The sequence below is a fragment of the Nelumbo lutea genome, chromosome 1 (assembly GCF_056320005.1).
Source record: "Nelumbo lutea isolate HS-2025 chromosome 1, American lotus-T2T, whole genome shotgun sequence".
Taxonomy (NCBI): domain Eukaryota; kingdom Viridiplantae; phylum Streptophyta; class Magnoliopsida; order Proteales; family Nelumbonaceae; genus Nelumbo; species Nelumbo lutea.
The window spans coordinates 153,082,843-153,100,365 of NC_142684.1; the positions used below are offsets into that span (position 1 = coordinate 153,082,843).

Below are 17,523 nucleotides of genomic sequence, written 5' to 3' on the forward strand. Positions count from 1 at the left end.
AAATCGCAGTGTCTAATGCGTAACCCCAAAAGGATGTGGGTAACTCTGAGTGTATGAGAAGTGACCGGACCATATCCAATAAGGTCCTATTCCTCCTCTCTGAAACACCGTTAAGTTGTGGTGTAGCAGGAGGAGCTAATTGTATTAGTATCCCATTGACCTTTAAATAGTCCCTGAATTTGTCAGAGAGATACTTGCCACCTCAATCAGATCGAAGGGCTTTAATTTCTCACCCCAACTGTTTCTCGACTTCTTGTCTAAATTCTTTGAACTTTTCAAAGGATTCAGACTTGTGTCTCATTAGGTACACGTAACCATATCGTGAGAAATCATCTATGGAGGTGATGAAATACACGTGTTGATTTCGTGTCCGTTCTCCAGTTCAGGCTTACCGTCAAATGGCCGTTTCGTCTTCTTGCCTTGTAGGCAAGGCTCATAGGTGGGAAGATTTCTACAGTTAGAAAATCCATATGACCATCCTTTACCAACCTTGTGATTCGGTCAACATCGATGTGGCTAAGTCGGTAATGCCACAGACACGTGGGATTAACTGTATCACGAGCTCTCTCTTGGGGATTTCAGTCGATGTAGTCTCGGTTCTGTTAGTTTCTAGAGAAGGATGTAGAACATAGAGACCGTTCTCCAGTTCCCCGTATGTGATGAATTTGTTATTTCTTTTAATAATAATCGTATTACTAAAGAAGATAGAATAACCATCTGCACACAGTTTTGAAACAGAAATCAAATTTCTTCTTAAATATCGTACATAAAGACAATCTTTCAATACAATTTTTCCTTCTCTAAAAATTAACTCCACGGTTCCTATTGCCACGGCTGCAACAATTGCAATAGTCCCCAAGTAGAGAGTGACTTCTCCTTCACTCAGCCTTCTGCTTACCTTGAACCCCTGCAAGGAGTTACACGCATGAGTTGAAGCCCCGGAGTCATTACACCAGGATGCAGAAGCTACCAATAAATTGGTTTCTATAACACAATATTCAAAATTACCTTTCTTGGATTCCAAGTAGGCGTGACAATTCCTTTTTCAGTGGTCATTCTTCTTGCAAAAGTGACAGGCATCCGATGCTTTGTCTTTCTTCTGCTTCTTACCCTTAGTGGCTTTATTTTGAGGATTCTTTGCCTTCCTCTTTCTCTTGCCTATCTTACTAGTTTCAACAAGCATAGCTACAGGCTCATCCTTTCTAATCAGTTCTTCGGCTCTTTGCAACATATTGCTGAGCTCTTGCAAGCTAACATTTAGCTTGTTCATGTTATAGTTCATGATGAACGGATTAAAGGAATGAGGCAAAGAATTAAGGATAGCATCTATCTGGGTTGCAAGGTCCAGCCCGGATCCAAAAGCCTCCAGTTCGTTGATGTCACCCATCATCCGAAGACAATGGTCGTGAACTTGTTGGCCCTTGGACATTTGTGTGGTCATGAACTGTTTCAAGACCTTTTGTCGAGTAGAACGATTCTACTCTTCATACATCGTCCTCAGGCTGTCCAATATGTCTTTGGCAAGTTCGATCTGATCGAACTGCCTCTGTATTGGGTTGTCCAAGGAGGCAATGATGTAACATCGAGCAAGGGAGTTTTTCTCCTCCCATTCCTGATAGTCTCTCCTTCGGGTCTCAGAATCCCTGTCACCCGGACGCTCCGGGGTAGGATTCTTTGCCACTTTGTCCAGCTTTTCAGAAGTTAGGACCAACATAAGGTTCCTGTACCAGTCGGCATAGTTTGGGCCCTTAAGCTTGTTGTCATCAAGAAGCTTTGCAAATGATCTATTTGTCATTTTCTGATAAAAGAGCAAACATCAGTCCACAACCTAATTTGATTCATGTTTATTTCATAGATATGGATTTTAATCTACGATCCATTTCCATTTATTCATCTCTGAGATTTCCCTACTTTCTTAGTGATGGAGACTACGAGAAGTTTCTGGAAATGTGGGAAATCACATAGGGTGCATGGAGCCAACTGTTTCAATTGCATAACCCCACCACCTTTCTGTGAAGGATCATATCCATAATCATATGAGTTTTCCCTTTGGCCTCTGTCAGACAAGGTTCAGAGCCATTTTCAGGTAAACCTTTCTGTCTAGTGAATGCTTACCCATCATATTCGTGAACGCCAAGGTACCATGAGAGAGTTCCCATTTTCTAGTGAAGCCCCTCCCACATCGGTCTATGACGCCCCTATCATCTTATGAAACACTCAGACAAGGACCCTTCCTCATGCTAATGATGGAAGGCCTTTAGAGAGTTCATCATATGAATCTCCCTATCATGTGCACTCATATTAGTTGGGGGGAACAGTTAATTATGCCCTACTTTGATTTAGGTCAAACCAAAGTGGCTCCCACTGACTTTAATATAGCCAGTTTTCGGTGGGCCTTAAATCGGCTAGGGTTCCACACGTAGCCTATCGATGAGGTGTGAGACCCACCACTAAGGAAGGTCATCCAATGACCAAAAGGGACACCATGGCAATGATATGCATTCAGCCATGGTGTGCGCAAGAGCCACTACCGAATGAGCATGGGCCAAGCACTTATGGCCCATGTACGCAGCACATCACACATCCAAACATCTCATCCAGGGATAAATTGATCCAATCAATTAATTATCTGTAGGGGCCATTGGAAGCCCGTTAAAAAAATCCATAATATTAATCATTAATATTATCTAGGTATATGGGCTGAATTAGGGTTACCCAGTTCGGCCCATATAGCTTTATCCTTTGAAGTGGGCTTTTATCAGTTTTAACTATTTAAAATTGGGCCTTTACAGGTTGGGCAGAATTAACCATTTAATTAAATATCAATCCTCAGGCCCATTAGTAGGAAAAATAGGACTGACTTTCAGCCTGGATTAAACCCTAGATTTGGTCCAAACAGTTTTGAACCAATCTTGGTTCGAATGGGTCTAGGGTTTGATCTTTAATTAAGTCCTTAATTCAAGAAAATAATATGAAATTAAATAACTGATAAAAGAAAATCAAGAATCAATTAATCAGGGTTGTTCGCACACTCCATCCTGCAAAACAGAGGTTAGATCACAGATTGCAGTTTCACAAATCGCAGATAGCGAATGTCCCAACTGTGAAATCTCCTTCTCTATGCCGCCATCTTCGATCCAAAAATAAATAAATAGAAATCCTATTTCTATTAATAACTACATCAGATCGAATGCCTATACATTGAGTCTAAAAAAAAAAAATTATTTACAGACCAAAAATATTAAATAAATTCAAGAAACTGCAAATCTTGCAGTTCTCCCTACGCAAACCAAGAATTCGATCTCCTCTTGTACGAACAGCCCATAAATCAAGAAAATCACATAGAACTAATTTAAATAATAATTAGATTTATATAAAATTAATTTCAGATTATTTTCCCATCAATTTTGGGAACAAATTTCCCAAAACCCATATCTGCGAAAATTGGGTAGAACGCCTTCTCCCTATTTGCGCAGGATCAGATCTGAAACAAAATGGTTCAAGATTTGAACCATGGCTCTGATACCACTGAAGTGATAGAAAATCCATCACATGGACGCCCAAAGATTATGGAATAAGGGGGTGAATTTAAAAAAAATTTCTCTCCCTTCAACTGGGAATCGAATTCCCTATTTAGAAAATCATATCTTCAATGATCATTCTTGAACCATAAACTGAACCAGATCTGAACCAAAAGGTTTAGGGAGAGATAATACCTGATACAAAGAAATAATATCTCCCAATGGAGGTGTTCACGCCCAAGGTAGGATCCAAAATCTGCTCCCACTGAAGATGACGTAATGCAGGGTGGAGCAGAATCAACAGTGTTCTTCCAAAAGAACTTGATCCTTCTCAAGAATCACCTGGATGGCTTGTGAATACAACTCCCACCAATCTTTTCTCCAAAAGATTGGAATCAAGATCCAATCTTGATTTCTCTCAAGAACTGGAGATCGAACTGCTGTAGGCGGCGGCTGCAGGAAGGAGGCGGCAAGAGAGTATTTGTAGAATGCAGATTCTTTCTTTCAGCTCTGAAGACAAGACTATTTGTTGCTTGCTTGTGTTTAATTGATGTCTAAAGGTTGCCGCCCCCTCTTCCTTTTATAGACTTAAAGGGATCTGCTCCTAATCCCATTAGGAGTTGCTAATCCAAATCATATCTGGATTAGAAGTCCCTTAAATATAAGGGATAACCCTTATCTTATCTACAGATTAGATCAGCCATCTCCTAATCTAATTAGGAAGTTTCCAAATCTAAATCTCATTTAGATCTTGGACTCTCTAAGTGGATAGAGTGTGGGCCCAATCCTATCAGTTAATCCATCTCAGAATTCGCCCCTTAAGTGACTAATCAAATTAGGCTAGTTTGAAATGGGTTTAAGGCCCATTTAACATATGTATTCATTTAGCCTTCCAAACTGCTGCCCAGTTGGGCTTCCTTGTATGTCGTGGGACCCAAACATTGATCTACACATCAGCCACATGGGTTCAGCCCATTCTTTGTTACAAGGCCTGGCCGAATACATTGTTATGGACAGTGCACCCCCTGAAACCCATCAGATGGGCTCTATGGGCCCAACACTTACCCTAAGTGGTCCCTAGGCCAAGCCACCTTGTAACACCTAGGGACTATGGGCAGATGCAAGATTAGCCCATCAGGTATAATCCTCAATGGTCTTACACTTAACCTCTCAGCCCATAATGATCATACACTGTCCGACAAGAGAGGACCTCTCCCTTGGCTACAAGGAACGGTGTTGCACTCTCTCTTTTATGGATCCCGGGAATTAAAACCTTTTGCAAATCATTTCGAAACCATAATTTATATACTTTTATATCTCATATAAAATATATTTTGCAAAACAAATCTCAACGATTGAAATCGATTGCCGGCTGTCTTGGTTTCCATCAGTGAGAGCGCATCCCCGATCATTACCTTTGTCCGACAAAGGGGCTGATCCTATCACTATGATCACCCACTCAGATGAATTCTCAGACAGTCCCAACATACCCAGGTTTTGACCCGCGCTAAGGATCTCACTGATTGGTACATCAAAGACAGTCTAATCCGACACCTAGTGTAGTATCATAATCGAGTTTAGGGGTCAGGGGTAACTTTCCAGTTTTGCCCATCAATCTCTAAGGTCCAGGGCAATACTGGAAATCTGGTCTAGTTCAAAGATTCAATTAATCCTACACTGTATGTGCCTAGGGTCTCACCCCGGTAGCTGAGACAAGCCACCCCAACCAACTTGGTGACACCACAGTGTCAGCCTTGCCAGGATAGTTCTCCCCAAACCGACCCACTGGCTGTGAACATTCTAAACTAACATGAGTCTCATTAAATGTCCAATTTAAGGGTATTACACAGAAACATAACAAGGGAACATGAATCAAATATGCACTTTTATTCATTTACAATAAACTCATAAAGTACATCATTTTGATTGAAATTAAGGACATACAAAACTGTTTAACAATACTTGCCGCAGACTGAATGTAACTGCAGCAGAATCAGACTCATCCTGTTTGGATGTTACAACTGAGACATAACATCTTAACTTTCTCGTGGACGTGAGAAGTAACCAAGCTACCTTACCTTGGTTTTAGACTGTAAGGGAGGTTTAATTGGGCTAATGTCGTGGATGCAATAATGAAAATCCTGAAGAAAAATGGTTGCTGTTATTCATCTTTTGGATGAAAGAAGATTCTGACATCTGAAAAATAATCGTCCAGACTGATGCGAATATTGGCCTCTGGTCAATCAAAAGGGTCGTCCTAGCTAGTAATTGTGTTTCTGATTACAGGGATTAATGAAGACCGGACACAAGCCCACATGCAGCATGTTGGTCCTCTTACACTCATAACAAAGAGACAATGTAGATTGGCACTCGGACCAATCGAGAATCTCCTTATTGGGAGTGGATAGTCCCCTTTCAGGGATGGAAAATTTTCCCTCCTCCTTTTGTTGGGTTAGTTGGTCTCAATCATTCAAATCAAACAGGTTGGTGACCTCATGGTTTTGAAACAGCCAATTGAGCAATGGGACCGAGCCTCAGGCTAAGAAAAGAAGAATCCTAGTGTTGCCTTCTATTTTTGTTAAAGGTTAAGAAGAAAACGATGACCACAAGAACTGTCTCAAGATTTGACACTTGTGTTCCTCTTGGAGAATTATTGTACAATATTCTGATTGGACAATCCTTTCAAGTACTATTATTTTTGTCCAAGAGAGTGCAACCACTGTTTTTGTTTAAAAACCACAGAGCTGCTTCAGCCTTCTGTTAGATGGACGGCATTGTTTTGTTTGTGAAAGGGAGCAACCCAATATTCGAATTCCACTAGTGTGGAGATGGATCCCTTGAAAGAGCTTAATTCTCCATTGAAAGGAACATTTTTCTCCTTTAAAATGGAGCAAAAGTGTTGAAAAACTGTCAATTATGATGGGAAATTATAAAAAATGTATTATCTTAAGTTCTTATATATGCCTTTTTTTTTGTATTCGGTGCTATACACTATTAATGATGGTTTTTAAAACCGATTTGGAGATCGAACCGGTTAGGGGTCCGGTTACCGGACCGACAGTTCGACCCGAAAGGTCAGTCCGTTCTGACAAAAAAAAAAAGGTCAAAATCGTTTAAACGGTTAACCACCCAGATCAGCAGTTTGCTGACCAAAATCAACAGTTTTTTGAGAAATCCCAGTTTTGAGAAAGAATGAAACTGGTTCCTGATTTTTCCGATCCGACCAACCGATCCAGTCCGATTTTGAAAACCATACCATTAATTTCCCCCTCACCCCTTTTCCCCCAAAATTCTAATTGCGGGATTTGATTCCATATCCCTGAAACAAACCAGTTAACACACCAACGAACCAACGAACCAGCCCTCGATTGGTAAATTCTTATATATGCCAAGGATAAGGGCAGTGAATTCTATGTGGTAATTTTCCTTATTTCTAAAGTTATGCCTACTGATTAGTTCATGTCTCCTTTGCTCCACGTACAGGCAACAGAGCGGCTCATGTCATTGCCAAATTGGCATGTAATGTCTCTAGGACCTTTTATCATGGTCCATTCCACCTGAACTTATGGATGATTTGGTTCAATGGATTTCTTGAGGAAAAAAGCTATTCCTACTATGTACTGAATCTAGCATAAATTCAGTTTTCTATTATTTAATCTCTTATCAGTTGGGGACAAAAATGAAAATTTCATTACATTCTTTTGTGTTATTTTGATTGAAACTTGTTGGAAATTTATATAGAGATCAATTATAAACAAACATAAAATAAAAATAAAAAACACTTCATCTTTGATTAATCTCTCCTCAACAATGTTAACAATTAATTGAAAATACCATTGGATGTTTAAAGACATCTTAAAGGTTATTGGGCAGAGGTTGAATACAAAGAGGACACACATAGTGGCCATAGGTGTCAATTGGAAGAAACTTTAAAGATTTTGGTTCGTAGTCTTAATTAAAGTAAAAGTATAAAGGGTGTCCATAACAGTAATTTTCTCAGTAACTTTCTCCCTTTTTTGGCAAGGAGGGAATGCCCCTTTTGGTGGTGATAAAAGATGCCACATCATCCATGTTTTAAGCTTCTGAAATAATATTCCTGATGTGACTTTGTTATTTACCACTGAAAGGAGCATTCCTCCCTTTTTAAGAGGAACCAAAATGATCTCTCTGTATGTATGTATTGCAACTCTAACCAGTGTCCTTGAATTATTTCTGATCTGACACCTTTTCTACCCCACTCCATCCGGTTATTATCAATCACTGTCCAAGTCAAAGAAGTAGAAAGCATTTTAACTGCATTTTAGCTCAAACAGGGGACCATGGGAAAGCACAACTTCTCACCAGTCATACTTCTTTTCTTTGATGGATATTCTCATCATTCATACTAGGTACTGTGTTGAGTAATTTTTTCAGAGAAAAGAACAGAGCCTGGCATCTGTATTATGTGGAAACAGGGGTTGAGCTAGGATTTTTTATTGAGAAGGGCCAAAGCTTAGAAAACATGGATAAGGGGGCCAAAAGTTAAAAAACATGAATAAAGGAGCTAAAATACAAGTAAAATTTAAATAAATTTGAAGGAAATTTTAAAGGCATAGGGGGGGCCATGGCTCCCCTCTGCCACTCCCTGGCTCCGCCCCTGTGTGGAAGAAGTTTGCTTTAGGGTCAGCACTGTTTAGAGATGAGCTTCTGAGTTCTGGCACAAAACTACATGGAGGGTTTGGCCAAGAAAGAAAAAGCAATTTTGATTACACCTCCCATGGGGTTTCGGTCTCTCGAGTTCACCTAATAGCTTAGCCCCTCTTTCTTTGACCATAAAACTACAGGGATTTGTTATCGGAAGAGACAGAAATGAGACAAAAGTATTTTATCAAAATGCCCTTAATAGTAAAATATCAGTTCTGTCTCTCAATTATATTCTAAAAATGAAGTACCCTATGGCCTCATTTACAAATACTGAATACAGTTGTATCCTGTGGGATAGGTGGTGCTAAGTCCAGCACAGAGGGTAAATATAGGGTACTGTGACTACTGTCCCTAGGGAACCCAGAAACCTTGGATACACTAAAGGGCAGATGCCACATTGGCTGGTTCTACTATAGTGGCTTAGTGCTTGTTATATATAGCTGATTGGGACTAATAATTCAATTCTATACTCGATGGCAAGTGAAGGTTTTGATTTTAAGACAGAAGAAGCGAATACAAATTGACCAGCAGAAAAATTGTGTTCAAAATGTTCTTTGACGTTGCTAGTAGGTAATTATGTATTACACCCAAAGGTTTGGCAAATTTCATGTGTGCACAAATGGTTGAATGCCACCCATTTACTTTAGGGAACGTCTGGTTCCAGTCAACATCAAAATCATTCACTAAATGGGTTTCTAAGTCACCTCCCTAAATGGAGCTATGGCCTGTGTAGGCTAGACCGCATGCATTATATTATTAGTCTCAGTACCGATTATTAGGCTGTTCATGGGTCGGGTTGGGTCGGTTTGGGTTGGTTTCGACTATAAATTCAACCATGGTAATAAATTGGTAGATTGGAGAAAAATGGCTGAAATTTGATGTAAAAAATGACACCTAATTCTATTAAAGAAAGAAGACTGAAATTGGTAGGGGGCGGACCAAGTTATAATAAAAGCTATCAAGAAATAGAAAGTCAAACTGTATTAGAAAAAGAAGACTGAAATTTGTATATTTCAAGAAACCTTTTAATCTAAGTAAAAGATGACACATAGTTCTAATTGTAATTAGTTGACTATTTGGTGTAAAAGACCACAAAAACTATGATCCTTTGATTCTTTTTTTTTTTTTTTTACTTTTCCAAAAAAATTCATTGTCTAGTTGTCTTACAATACTTGCCATTAATGTCATTCCTAACTAGAAGAATAGAAATTAAGTTAGGTTGTAACTAAGATAGAGACAACTTAGTTAAGTAGGTACTAAGTAGGTTGTAAATATTAAATAGGAACTAACTACTAACTACTAAGTCGGTTCGGTTTTCATATGGCTAACCCGAACCATCGGTTTATGATTTTTTACAACCCGAAACCGACCGGTACTGAAGAAAACCTGGCCGATTTGGATTGGGTCGGTCCGGGTTGGTCGGTTTGGTCGGATTGAATCTTCTTATGAACAGCCCTACCGACTACCTACCTCAAACCGTTCAGTTAAACATCTCTGGCATCAGTCCCAGGAGAAACCAGTTCTGATTGCAAAGAATGGAAGTGGATTCCTCTTAATAACTTCCTCAGAAAATGGGAAGAAAAGTTGATCCAATTTGGTTGAGTATTTTAGCAATTTAGACAGGAAAATGAGAAACCTTGGATGTGCAAAATGAAGGAACTAGTTGATGGAAAAAGAAACTGAGCACTGGGCATTGCTTTGCTCCTTTTGCTCATTTGCACAAGCACTTGCTGGGGTCGGGTGGGTGCTTCACTCTAAAAAGAAAGGCTCCTCCAAATTCAATTTGAATGGTCCAGCCATGCACCAAACCTCTTATCCCCACACTAAGAAGCATATTCTTATTCTCCTTTTTAGGGAGAAAGCAGACCCCACTGCCACCATCGCATGAAGAAGTAATGACCAATCACTAATAATCAGGTCGCTCAACCCCATCTCTATACACTTATTGTTCATGTTCATTGGAATGCACTGCCAAACTTGTCCACATCCTGCATGTCCAGAGGATTGGAAGTGGAACCCACCAATCCACACCATTCAACAGAGGCTCGCAAAGCCAAACCATTTGTGATTTGTCCAAGGACCATCACCTTTCTGCATTTTTCATGTAGTCATTTGTATCCTCATGATTTCAAAATTTTCCCTCAAAGCTCGGTACAAGCTTTTTAACTATAATGCAAACATTATGTGCATGCCACCAAGCGTATAAGAAGGGCTTATCAAGAAGAAAAAGAAAAAAAGAAAAAGCCCGCAAGAAGTAACAAAAATACACTGTTTAAATTCTTGTCCTTGTGTGATTTTAAGGGTCATGCGGTTTTTAAAGGCCCATGTCCCGTTATACATGGGTCTAGACAAACTTATTGTGGACCCATTTTTTGTAGGTCTGGACAAACACGTGGCAGTGCTCCAAACCCATGAATGAGGGGGTCCTTCAATGCACCGCATGCCCAGAACGGGCACATAAATTGATGGAATAATTGGTGCATCTCTCAATGGCTTGAGAGGAATCATTTTAAAAACTTGCAAGTTACAACTTGTTCTGAAAGTATGGCTGTCAATGGGTTGGGTCTGGTTTGGGGTTGTCTTGATTATTAATCGGGATAAAACCATAAACCCAGAATCATCTTAATCATAATTAGGATAATCAGGTATGACCCATTATATTGGCAGCTATAATTATTTAAATAAATAACAACACAAAACTTGGTTTTTGATAACATAATTTTAATAAAAGTGACAATTAAATAATAAAATATTTATATATGAATAAATCAAGTGTTCATCAAAATCATATTATAAATCTATCAAAGTTATCCTTTTACATGTAAAACATAATAAAAATTACAAAAGATAAAAAAAAATACTTTCGATTTGGAATAAGCAAGAATCAGAACCGACCCAATTATTAATCAAGATAAAACCACAGAACCAGAACCGATATAATCAGTTCAATTGGTTTGAGCCTGTTGGGTAAAACCAACCCATTGACAGTCCTATCCGAAAATCAATCAAGAAAAACGAAGCAACAGAGAAGTCAAGATTTGAGAAACATGATGAAATATAGAGAGGTCTATGGTCGAAGCAACAGAGAACTCAGATTAGGAAGCTTCGATTGATACTGTTGTCTATTATTACCTTTCTGAATTAACTTTTCACTTGCATTGGCCATCAATGAGCTTCGTTCCGTCATCCAAATATTCAATATGAAGATTGAAGAGAAAAAAAAAAAAAAACTAAAAAAAAAAACTAAAAGGGACGAAGACTGTGTCAGCTGGTAATAGTAAGATCTTCCACTAAAGTCCAACTCTGAAGGGTTGGTGCAGACACCTGCGTTTGACATGCATGGAACGTTTCTTAGCGGACAATCGTAGGACACAGAAAATCCACTGTTGTGGCTTTTCGTATAAAGCCAATATATAGTTTAGTAATTTAGTTGTAGTTGGGTGGATGGATTGATTATGACCATCTCTAATGAAGTCATGATTCAAATCAGTCATGACTCGTAAGATATCCACGAAGAGTAGTTCCCTAACGACACCCGAAACAGTGAAACTTAAACCTGTAACTAGTGGCACGAAGTTGATGTCGTGTATGGTAGATTGGTAGGGACCAAATCCAAAGAGGCACGCTTGCTGAGAAATGAGAATAGAAGAGATCAACTACGTATGTGTTGCGGGCATCTAACGGCAGTCATATACTCCCAAGCGATGGTCAGAGCCTGCCTGTCAAACGCACGCGTCCCCCTCCTTTATAAAGAAAAACTAATAGAAGGGGTGTTGGGTTGCAAATAGATGCATCTCCAATATCAACAACAGCTGCAGTAGTATCAACTGCTTTCTAACCTCCATGCCATACCCATCCAACAACTCAAAGACAACAGAATGTCTGGGGAGATGAGAGATGGATTGTAGTGGACTTTGGTAGAGTTCTCCTTATCTCTACTTCCATGTAGAGAGTAGCTGCAGCATGTTCTTAGTTTTCTCTCTTCCATTTTTGGGGTTGGGTTGATGGGATTCAATTAAAAGAAAAAAAAAAAAATCAACTCCAAAAATTATTCCCTCTTCCAACCCTTGTCTTGTCTGGGCATCCTCACCTCTCCTCTCTTCACTCAACAAAATGATAAAGAAAAGGGCGCAAGGGAAAAAAAGAACAATATCCCTCCAAAGCCAAAAGGGTTCTTTGAGACAAACCGACAAAGCATCACCCAACCTTTTATTCCCCTAAAGACACTCCTCCAAACACTACCCTCCACCTTCCTTTGGACTTTTCTCTCCCACCCTTTTCTACCCTAAAAGTCTTTTTGCCCCTCAAGCCCACCAACCCAAGCCTCCTTAGATTAGCCACATAACCTTACCTCCTTGGATTTTGCAACTGTGCTGCCGATTCTCCTCACTCCTCTCTTTATTAGATAATCCAGAGAATCAATCAGAGCTCTTAAAACGTATACACTAATGCAAATAGACAATACCCATTTCCTATATATAGGCGCGTTCCTTGCATGCTCAGTTGTTCACTCCCACCCGTTCCAAGATTCCCCGACTACAACAGAGTTGTCTTTCCAATGGGTAGGCAGAGTAGTGACTCCACCGTTGCCCATTCCTCCATTGCCCTGCTGCAAGAGAGGTTCAGACAGTTACAGAGAGTGAAGGAGATGAGAGAGGAGAGAGAGCTCTTGAGGTTCTATTCAGAATCTGAACGGGTTGCTCCAAGCATGCCTCTCGAAACAACTAGGCTGTTCTTCCACTCTGATTTGATCCATCCTCCTAGGCCAACTTTTCAAGGTCCTCTCTCTCACCAACTCAACTCACGGGCAAACCATGTGGACTTCCAGGCCGTTGAGACCCCACTCATGAAAAATTTATGGCCCAGAACTGTGACATATACACCAAACAATCTTGATGATGCAGACGTTGACACCTCTCTTCACCTGTAAACAAACCTTACATGTTAGTCTCTTTTTATTCTTCTTTCTCATTCTCTCTTTTATTTATTTTTGGTGCTGTAAGAATAGGAAGAGATGGGAGTATGTAATTACTGTTTCCTGTTATTATCATAATCATCTTCATGTTCAGCAATTACATAGCCATCAGAGAGTCCATCCTCCAGTCTCTCCTGGAATGGAATGTCATCGTAATGGCCCTTATCAAATTCTTCTTCACCACTCCATTTCTTTTTCATGATTCTGGGAACCAAGCGAGTAAACTCGTTGACCTCTAGTGTTGCATCGTCATGGTTTATACGTTCAAATCGAACTGCACTCACTTTTCTTGCATTCCCTGCCAATATCTGCATCCCATGATAAAACCACAAATTAGTAGGTCAGGTGAATTTTCAAACAAAAACTTAATAAAAGTGTCCCCTTGAGTCTGGTCACATCAGGCACCAAATGAGTAATTTATGTGGACTGTAAGTTTGTTTCATGAAGCTATCCAAAATTTTCTATTTACTGGTAATTACCATAAAAAAGGCCATTACACAATGTTGGTCCCAGCTATCTGAGGTCTAGGAAGGGGTGGACTGGATACAGTCTTAACCTTTAGCCTTTTCTTTTTTTTTTTTTTTTTCATTTGTGGCCACTCTCAGACTCGAGCCCACATTCTCATACTTGACAACCTAAGATTTTACCATTACATTACACCAAGTAATGGCCCCTATTTACTGGTAATTACCATATATGTCAAAAAAAAGGAAAAATTAAAGAAAAGGCCACAAACTTAAGAAGGCATAGATGGTGGCTAATGAAATCTTCCATGTACTTGTAATGATAACCAATAATATAAGTACAAATGATGCTTTAGCAAACTGGTCAGTTTATATCATGGAGAATGTTGTCTTCTTACACAAATTTGTGCTATGCAAGTGATAAGCATCATTTTCCATGAAAAAAGACAACAGTGGGGGCTCCTTAGAGTGTTCAACAGTGGGGAATCCCTTCTAAGTGTTGTTTTTATTGGTTACAATAGGAAATATCCTGCATTTGTTAAAAGAAAATGTCTTGCATAAATTGAGCTGGAGAAACTATATATCTGGAATCACTGGTAAAAAAACAGGATGTAAATGGATTATTAGATGAGGAGAAATTCAGGGATAGGTCAGTTTATTAACTAAAGAATTCTGGCCTGAAAATTTTTCTGTTAATCACTATCATTCAATTGAGATTGACGTATAATTCACTTTTACCTGCTTGCTTGATTTTATAGTACGTTTAAGAATTCAAATAGGATTGAATTTACGTGATGTTAACAATTCAGAGTTAGGCAAACTTGTTTTACATAAAAAAGTACTGCTTTCCACTGGAAAATATTGGCTCCCTCTTATAGCTAATGGGGCTTCATGAACAAACCGAAGGACATAGTTGAAAGTTTGACTGCTAGGAAATTTTTGAAATACTTTGAATTTTATTGGGCATGAACTACTAGATTCAATAAAACAATTAAAACAGATCCATTCATGTTTAGAGTTAAATTATGATTTAAAGGGAACTATAATAACAAGAGGCTTGGATAAAATTTAAATAATCCCTATTGAATACGAGAGAGAGAGAGAGAGAGAGAGAGAGAAAACCAGAAAATGATGTAGAAAATGAATCCAAATCTGCTGTGAAAGAAAATGCTTTAAGCCAATGCTGTGATGTCTATCAATGTTGGACAGCTGTCTCCTAAACAGCACATGAGGCCACAAATTCTTACAAGTTCAAACAACTGTCCAACACTGAGGGTTACAGCATTGTTTGCAGTAAATTCCAGGTCGTGCCAAATTCATGGACATCTTCCAGCCACCACCCAAGCAGTCACAGGAGGATTATTGGGTTGTTTAGCTTTTCTTCCCTGGAACATATGTCTATAAAAGCCATGCCTTATATTGCCTGGCAAAAACAAAGTTCAAAACAAGGCAAAGAAAACACCAGGACCAAGACATCTCATCTAGGCAGTCTATTACCTATCCAACAAATGTTTGACATGATATTTCCTAGGAAGCATATTGCCTAGTGTTGTAGAACCTTTTTATGTTTTTGTTTTTGTTTTTGGTAAGGAGTGTTTTGGAAACTATTAGATACCTAGCAGGTAACCATTAACAGCAATTCATACTCTTAATGCATTGAGCCCTACCAAACTAAGATAAATAAGAAAGTTATTTTCCTGGTATTTGTAATCCAAGTGCTAGATTTAACATTTCTAACTTGGCATGTCAGAACAACATAGTGGAACCAGATATTGCAAAAGCAAAGCAGGCCCTCATGCTATGCTAGATACAAGGTTCAAAGTATTGATACGTATTGACCCATATCGTGCCAATAGCTTCCCGATACACCCCTACAGGGGTTGTATCGGGTCAGACCATGGCTCAGAGGGTAGCTAGGACTTAAACCAACCCCTCTGAACTGGTTTTGAAAAAATAAATAAACAAAACATAAAAAAAAAGCACCGGCACAGACCGATATGCCCTACCAGCAGCCATTAGACAATATGGCCGATTAACTTGCAAAAATATGAATATTAGACAATTGAACTTGTGTTGACTTCCAAAAATAACACCCCAAGTTGTGAACCTTACCTCCAGTTTAAAAATCTGATGTTTTTCCTTATGATCTTGGCGGTCATTTTCTGCTTCATTATCGTTTTCCTCTTGGTTTTCCGTTTCTAGTACCACTTTGATACTCTCACCCGTCCTGGGGATGTAACCAAATGCTTCACAGATAAATCCTGATACTGTTTCATACTGATGACCCTACAACACATCAATGAGAAAACAGAAAGAAGATATAAGGAATAAAACTCTTAATCCAAAGTGAGCCCTATGAGCATTTGAACTTCTTTTTTACCCCCTCCTTTTTTGAACTGGAAAATAACAATCCAAAGTGAGCCCTATGAGCATTATGTGCAGCATATTTTCAAAAGTTTCTTTTCAACGGAAAGAGGAAATTCTCTTTTCTTTTCCAGAGGTATATTTCTTTCCTTTTTTTTGAAACTGTAAGGTAAAGTATTTCATTGATATCAAAATGCCAAAAGTACAATAAGTCCCCTGTACAATGAGAAGTTGTACACTGGAATAGACAGTAAAACTCATCCAAGTGCAGGTCTGAACTTTATCATGGTATCAGAGCAACTGTGAAAAAGAAAAAAAAATCAGATCTGCCCAGGGTTTAGTGGGTGTTTGTGGTGGTTTTGGAGGTTTTCATGCCTCTTGTCAGTGGTTTAGTGGGTGTTTGTGGTGGTTTGTAGGAATCCCTCTAATCGATGGTACGAAGGGGGCTGTTTCAGGTGGTGCAGTGAACAGTTGAGTGTTAGGCTGTTTTTCGGTGATCAAATAGGTGGGGCATATGTGTGTTTCAGTGAGGATCAAGTGGTTGGTGAGTTACTAGTGCTATGATGTGTATTCAGGTAGTTGTGTGGTAGTTTTTGTGGTGATGAAAGTAAAGAAATCAGTGACAGGTATTGCTGAAAATTTGTGAGTATAGGTGGTTCCGCTAGTGTGCAATGTGTTGTGGTGCGGAAAGTGAAGAAATCAGTGATGGGTATTGCTGAAATATATATATATATATATATATATATATATATATATATATATATTGTGATTGTAAGTGGTTCCAGTAGTGTGGAGTGTGGTGAAAAGTGATTTAGAAGCTTGATATACGAGAAAAAAAAGAGAGGAATTCAGATATGGGAGTTCAGCCCGGTCGTAGTGGTAGCAATGGATTCATGTATGGTCATAGTGGTGGTGGTGGACCCAATGTATAGTCGTAATGGTCAACATGTTGGAGGGCAATGGATTCATGTATGGTCATAGTGGGGGAGTTCGTGGCAGACGTAGCAATGGTCCAAGGAGGTGTACTCATTGTGGTATGGAAGGGCACACCATTAACTTTTGTTATGATTTGCATGGCCCACCTTCAACTTGAGCAAATCATGCAGTGTCCAATGATGGTAATTCAAAACAGGATATCCAACAAGCTGATCAGATGCCCTTTACATCTAAAGATGTCTCCAAGAAGGAGATGATAAGTATCCCGCGTGATGAGTATGAGCGGTTTATTCAAGCCACCTCTCAATAGAATACAACTACTCTTGCACATTCAGGTATGGCTTGTCTGGCATCCAAACTCTGGAGCTTCCAATCATATGACTGGGACTCTAGGTGTGTTTTCCTCCCTTTCACAGTGCTCCACATCACAGTCTATTACCCTTGCTAATGGTTTCACATCCTCAATTTGTGATGTTGGTAATGTTGACATAGACCCTTTTCCTCTGTCCTCTGTTCTATATGTTCCCAAATTCCCTTTTAATCTTATGTCTATTAGTAAGCTAAACCAAGTCTCTTAATT

The 17,523-nt window shown here is 39.2% G+C and overlaps 1 protein-coding gene across 3 annotated transcripts in view; it reads right to left on the reverse strand.

Annotated features, from left to right (window-relative positions):
- Nucleotides 1–12,559: 12,559 nt before the first annotated feature.
- LOC148878465 (putative DUF21 domain-containing protein At3g13070, chloroplastic) overlaps nucleotides 12,560–17,523 on the reverse strand; it is a 74,138-nt gene continuing 69,174 nt past the window's right edge. Inside the window, exons 13-15 of one of the 3 annotated variants that reach the window (XM_088955088.1) lie at nucleotides 15,756–15,929; nucleotides 13,237–13,487; nucleotides 12,560–13,128 (exon numbers count right to left, since the gene is read on the reverse strand). In XM_088955088.1, coding sequence (XP_088811214.1) covers nucleotides 13,125–13,128; nucleotides 13,237–13,487; nucleotides 15,756–15,929 — 429 coding nt within the window. In that variant the 3' untranslated portion in view covers nucleotides 12,560–13,124. Of the gene's footprint in view, nucleotides 13,129–13,221; nucleotides 13,488–15,755; nucleotides 15,930–17,523 lie in introns of those variants that run through there. The other 2 variants (XM_088955079.1, XM_088955095.1) reach the window with 2 other exon arrangements.